At 49.6% G+C, this 6971-nt stretch overlaps 1 protein-coding gene across 2 annotated transcripts in view; it reads right to left on the reverse strand.

Annotated features, from left to right (window-relative positions):
- lsamp (limbic system associated membrane protein) overlaps window positions 1-6971 on the reverse strand; it is a gene marked incomplete at its 5' end in the record, with an annotated part of 285984 nt that overhangs the window by 7459 nt on the left and 271554 nt on the right. For both annotated transcript variants that reach the window (XM_084439149.1, XM_084439148.1), the window contains one exon: window positions 373-504. In XM_084439149.1, coding sequence (XP_084295275.1) covers window positions 373-504 — 132 coding nt within the window. The remainder of the gene's footprint in view (window positions 1-372; window positions 505-6971) is intronic.

The following is a 6971-nucleotide window of genomic DNA, read 5'->3' on the forward strand; positions in this document are numbered from 1 at the left end:
TTTGTCCTATCTGGAACTTTTGACAGTATATGTACGCTTGCTCTATCCTCTAACTAGCATATCAATCAACTAGATGAGCTAGAGCTAGATATTGATGACGATGCTGGAAAAGATGTATCGATCTGGCTGGGGACTACAGCTGGAAACTAGTCATGTAGGCTAAAGCCTCCATTAACTGTTAGTGGTACATTCAATTAATGTGGATTGTCCACCACATTATAAACGTATAAAGTAAAGTACAGTAGATTATCTAACGTTTTAAACTAGGGTTGGGGTTAAGTACCTTGCTCAAGGGCACAACAGGAGGCAATGGTTGTCAAGTGGCCTGACCTTTCAGTGACCGGCCAGATGCTGTAACCACTGGGCACTCACAGTTTACGATGATGTTGACGTATTTGACGTCCGGTGGGGCCACGTCGTTGCTGGCTTTGCATTCGTAGCGTCCAGCCTGGTTCCTCCGGATGCCTACGATGTCCAGGAAGTCCGCCCCATCTAACGGTTCAGCTGTGTGAGTGTGGGGGGAAGGATGGGGGGGGGTGATGGAGCCAGAGGAGTACAGGGAGTTAGAGAAGCAGGTCAGTGTAATCGGACAACTCAGGCGCCTTCATCAGCTCCAGTAAACCTGATCTGCAAAATTACTTTGACTGGCAGATCAATATCAAGAGTGACTGTGAGCAGAAACAGACAGAGAGAGAGAGAGAGAGAGAGAGAGACTGGGGTAAGGAGCTATGCAACTACTTAATTTGTCTGCTGGCTCACCCTCACCCTGGACTGTTAAATTGGCATCTGGACTGTTAGCCTGACGGTAACACTTTATATTAAGGTCATCTTTATTAAGCATTAGTTAATAGGTCCAAATAAGAGGGCCGGAAGAGGGAACGGCATCTAGCCCCCTGCCTCTATGACGATCAGAGTGGGCCGCGATCGGGAAGACGCTCGGAGGTAACTCAGCCCACTAAGACTGTCAAAGAGCGCCACAGGAGCACTGCTGTACATTATAGTACCTGGCCTCCATGGGCCAACGCTTCGTGGAGTCCGAAGGAGATACAGCCTAGTGTCTCTGCCTCCATGGCGACCGGAGGGACCGCTGGATGGCCCTTCGGAGATGTTTCGGCCCACGATCACCACGGAGCGCCACAGAGACTAAGCTAGTGTAATTCCCCGGCTTCCACTAGCCGACGCATAGTGGAATACCAGAGGAAAGCAGCAATGCCCCCGGAACAGAGAGCAACTATGACAACAGAGATGACATCGACAGAACACAGGCGGAGCAGGGGAGAAGGTGGGGCGAGCGTGCAGATAGGAGCGATCGGCAGTAATGGCAGAGCGGACGCAAGAGCAGAGAACGCAGAAGCAGCGAGCGCGCAGATACGAGCGATCAGCAGTAATGGCTAGAGCGAACAATGACGTGTTTTGACAGCTTAAATACATGCGCTCTAGCGAGCTGAACCACTGCTATGACAGCTGACAGTCAGCTGGTGGGTTGTGTCATACAGGGTGTGACTGATTAATCTCTGCCGATTAGCCCGGCGTTGACATCCGTGCCTCGCCTGAAGTACGTCGGAGACTTCATTTCTGCTACTGGATTTAAAGTGAGAACGGTTCCTTATTAAGGTTAATAAATCCTTTATTATGCATGTGTCGATGCATTTTTATGTTAATAAACCATTTATTATGCACTTATTCACATTACTATGCATTTTGCTGCTACCAGATAAGTGAGAACAGTGCCTTATTAAAGTTAATAAGCCCTTTATTATGGACTTAATAAACACTTAATTAACATTAAACATAACTTAACTAGTTAGCTATCTAGCTAGCTAAGACTGTCTCGGTTCATGGAAGCCTTCGTTGGAAGATAAATTAGTGTACGGTCACACATGGGCAAAATTAATATTCACCAGGCGAATGACCATCGCCTGCCTAGGCAAAATTCACATTAAAGTTCACCAAAGTGTACGCCCTTCTTCACATCAGATTTTCCCATGTCATACATCATCAGAACCATACATTTGACACAGGGCATTGTTGGCATTGCAGTTACACAAGGTAATCTAATTCAGGTTTCAATGATGATAGCTAGCACACATGCATAGGGCATAATCACAGTAATTAGCATTAGGCTATTATCAGTTACAATGCGCTTTATGCGCTTTAGTTAATGGGTTGTCACCAGCTGACATAATTGCTCTCTGGTTTTTGAACATAATAGTATTGAACATATTAGCATTGGACTTAATGTGTTTAACAAATGCTTTTCTTTCTAAAGTGATTACCATATGCAAGCAGCCATGCTAGAAGATTTTTTTTATTTTTGCTCCCTATGATGGGATGGATGTGTTGATGTAACTGTTGTGAAAAGTAAAACATATACTGTATTAACCTTAACAAGGCACTGTTCTCACTTTAGATCCGGTAGCAGCATAGTAACGTGCGTAATAAGTCCATAATAAAGGGTTTATTAAAATAAAAATACATTGTAATGTGCATAATAAAGTGTTATTTTTATTTATTAACCTTAATAAGGCACTGTTCTCACTTTAGACCCAGTAACTGCAAAAATGCATAGTAAGGTGCATAACAAGTGCAACAGCTAAAGAGACACGAATAAGGTTTTTATTAATGTTCTTAAGCAGTTTATAAACTGTTAAGTTTCTTATAAATGTCTTATAATCTAACAATAAACAATTCTATAATGCTTTTATTAACACTTATAAATATCTTACTAACACATGAGGTGTGTGTGTGTGTTTGTTAACACAACATTTGATGTTAATAAGCATCTTATGAGGACATTATTACCTATTAACTAATGCTTAATAAGACAACCTTAATATATTGTAAGTAGTAGTTGGCTCAGCCCAAGCACTGGCCCCTACCTGCCGCACTCATCTCAGCTGAGGGCAAGGAAAGGTACGTGAGGGGAGAGCCGGACCAGAAGCGGTTACACTGTAAAATAACCCATCTGAGCCTCTCCGAGCCCCAAAGCCCTCACCCGGCGGTCCCGCCCTGGATCATCATGTCTAATACTGACTCCCGCTGGCAGCTGTGCCCAGCACAGATGACGCCACAGAGACAGATGATATGGATAAAAGATAATAGCAGACAAAAGGAGACGGTGACGACCAAGTCACCGCTGCACAAATGTCCTCCACAGACACACCACTTAACAGGGCAACTGACGTGGCCACGCCCCTCGTAGAGCGTGCCCGACCAGCCCCAGGCAGAGGGCAACCAGCAGTCTCGTAAGACTGAGATGCCCTCCCAAATCCACTGGGAGAGACGCTGTTTAGACAGCGGTGAGTCCACCTTCCCCGGGCCGGGACAGACCAACAACTGGGTGGTAGTCCGACTAGTGATTTGTTATGTTCCTATGATAAAAGCTCCGCAGTCTCTGCTGACAGAGCTGCGGCTTGATCGGGAGGTGGCATCACCGTCTCCACAATGCCTGTGAAAGGCGTGGAAGAACAGTGAAACTGAATGGAATAACCTTCCGTCAGAACGAGCTGTTGCCAGCTGTCGGTTGGCACTTCTCCGGCCAGACTGCGGGCCAGCGAAGGCACTTGATGCCATTGGTAGAGGTGATACACAGTGAGACCCAGACAAAACATGTCCATAGACATTATGCAGAGCGGCTGCGCGTGAGCTAGTTCTCATTCACAACATTTCTTGGGAACATTGCCACCTTATCATTTGCATATGTAGCCGGGCCTGTGGTGTTTGCTGCTGCTGAGCCCAACGATACGCGAGATTCAGACAGTGCATCATCAAAGACGTTATGCAGAGTGGCTAAAGGTGAGCTAGCCGACTCATGCATTTTGTGAGACAGGGAGAGAACGCTGTTATACACAACAGGCCTACTGTTCAATGAGGGCTGAGCATCAGTGTTAATAGCGTCCGAGGAGCGGAGCCTCGCTCGTTCGTTTGTATAGCTAGACGAGGCTACCGACAAAACTCCCCTGTCATACCGTCTGTCCCCGGTGACAAGCAGAAATGTTCTATCCGCCGTAGAAGCAGAAATACATGCCACCGCTCAAACCGAGGACTCGACAACCCCGAAAGTACACCCATTGCTCGTCAAGCGTGCAGCCAGTCTACCTTTCAAAATGACAGGTAAGGGCACTGGTGCTTGATTGGAGTTACTGACAGCTGCCGGACGGGTGAGCGACTATGTCTCGCCGGCGGTCGTACCAAGGGTTGTGACAAATTCAAACAGAGCAGTAATGACAAGGCGGACCCGGTTGAGCCCATACCTTTTCCAGCCTCAACGGTGAGACCTGCGGATGTCATGTCTGCTAATATAGCATGGGAAGGATCGAACCTGAGGTTGTGACAAGTTCAAACAAGGCAGCAGCGAATCGGCAGATCTCGTTGAACACAGATTCTCCACCTCAACAGTGAGACTGCCGGTTGTCACATCTGCTGATATAGCAGGGGAAGACACCACAGCTCGAACCGAGGGGACCGGATATCTGAGCGGCTGGGCCATATCGTACTTCATCCATCTCCGCTCTCCGCTCCGCTTCCAGGGAAGAGGGGCCAGACTCCTTAACCAGCTGGCTGATGTAGATGGCTAGCATGGCAATGGACGAGGTGGCAGCGACAGCTTGCGCTGCCAGAGCGTAGCTCTTCTCCGCCAAGGACAGAGTGGTCTTGTCCTTGGGGTCGGGCATGGATGGACAGAGTGGTCTTGTCCTTGTGGTCGGGCATGGATGAACAGAGAGGTCTTGTCCTTGGGGTCGGGCATGGATGGACAGAGTGGTCTTGTCCTTGGGGTCGGGCATGGATAGACAGAGAGGTCTTGTCCTTGGGGTCGGGCATGGATGGACAGAGAGGTCTTGTCCTTGGGGTCGGGCATGGATGGACAGAGTGGTCTTGTCCTTGGGGTCGGGCATGGATGGACAGAGAGGTCTTGTCCTTGGGGTCGGGCATGGATGGACAGAGTGGTCTTGTCCTTGGGGTCAGGCATGGATGGACAGAATGGTCTTGTCCTTGGGGTCGGGCATGGATGGACAGAGAGGTCTTCTCCTTGGGGTTGGGCATGGATGGACAGAGTGGTCTTGTCCTTGGGGTTGGGCATGGATGGACAGAGTGGTCTTGTCCTTGGGGTCGGGCATGGATGGACAGAGAGGTCTTGTCCTTGGGGTCGGGCATGGATGGATAGATGGAACCCCAGTCGGAGGAACGCAAGGATGGCGGCGATGTCGGGTTCCAGCGGCGCAGAGCCAGGCGTCATCACATCATTCCAGCCGGCCACTCTTGTAGCTCTTGTGAAGGGATGTAGCGATCTCTCAGTGTAGGAGGCTGGACCGATCCCGCCTCTACGGATGTCTCCAGGTCAGGCATCGCCGGGAGGAGATGAGATGCAGGCTTGGAGGACACCCCGCAGCAGACAGAGCTCCAGAGAGGCAGCCCCGTCACAGCCACGGCCTCCGGGAGGGGAATATCAAGATGATGCGTGGCTCTGTCCAGCAGCTTCGGGAGGTCGTGGTCGAAAGACCCGGGCCCACTGGAAGACGAACCGCTCGCATCTTGGGCTTCTGAGGCCGAGTCTTCGTCGGCCTCAGAGCCATCTTCTTCTTCATCAGATGGGGGGAGGGACAGCAGACGGCGGGAGGGACAGCATCGGCACCGGCTGCTGAGGAGGTATGCTAATGTCATCACCCCCGTCCGAGCCGCCCTCCCCAGGTACAGGATCCTCATTCCCCGGTGGCGGCGGCAGACAGTCAAAGAAGAGAAATGCGCTCAGTGAAGCCTCTGCAGAGGCTCAAGAAGAGAGCAGGCCTGGCAGTCGAGAGACAGAACCAGACCCGCCTTGGCGCGCTGTGGCCCAATGCAGCGGAAGCAGAGTGGATGACCCACGTCACTGTTGAGGGCGCCGCAACCGCAGAATCCCTCATTTAGACTTGGCAGCGCTGTCCGGGAGCCAAGGCTTCTCAGTCTTGCGAGCTGAAAGTTTCGAGGAGCAGTTGTGCAGGCGCAGCCCGCTTATACAGTGGTGCACCGGACCTAACTGGAGATTAGATGATCAGATGCATGTATGTTTTTTTTTCCCAGACATTTGTAGCTGGCTAGGGTTTCTCAAGCCAATAGGAGCTTGCCCTATGGGGAGGAGCTCCACGAAACAGAACATACAATTATCTGCAATGAATGCAGGTGAATCTCCCCTGACAAGTGCTGGGTTTAATAACCTGGATTCCCAAAATACTGCAAATGAGAAATGACTGGATGCTTGGCTGCAGCAATAAATTACATCTAGCCAGTCAGAGAACAGAGGCCAAACTTCTGTGGTGGTGCAGCAAATGCCAGTGAACCCGGTCGTCTGACGAACCCTCCTCACGCCTCCACAGTAGGGGCACACAGCCTCCCCGTCCTGGGAAGTCAACCAGCAACTCTAGGGCTTGGATAAGGGACACTGCTCTTCTCAGTGAACACAGAACCGTGACTTTCTAAATCACCAAACACAACACTTTGACCCATACAGAAATTAGAATAACAATGCATTAACATATAATTACTATCAACGCCAGGATCAACTACAAAGCAGTCAATGTTTGCATGCTTGAATTTCACCCACAGCTCGAGGTCACTGTCGGTCAGCGTTCTACCTCAGCGCTATAGGACCGGGTGATTCTCGGTAATTCCACCGTGATGATGAAAAGGTCACAGGGATCAGGATCAAAGACAAGGTGTATCTAATGGTCACCGTGGACGCCTCAATCAGAGCCATGGCTAGACAGGTAGGATTATAAAATCAGTTGCCGTGGAAATGTTTTATTGATGCTTGATTGTTTCATTCATCACCATCATCATTTAGGGTAGTGAGAGAGAAAGGGGGAGGGGCAATGAGGAGAAAGCTAATTTAACATCATCATCAGAGAGAGACAGGCAGAGAAATAGAGAGAAAGAGTGAGTGGGAGAGAGAGGTGTAGAGAGAGAAGGAGAGAGAGAGAAGGAGAGAGATACTGTAT

The sequence above is a fragment of the Borostomias antarcticus genome (genome assembly GCF_949987555.1).
Source record: "Borostomias antarcticus genome assembly, chromosome: 1".
In the NCBI taxonomy this organism is placed as follows: domain Eukaryota; kingdom Metazoa; phylum Chordata; class Actinopteri; order Stomiiformes; family Stomiidae; genus Borostomias; species Borostomias antarcticus.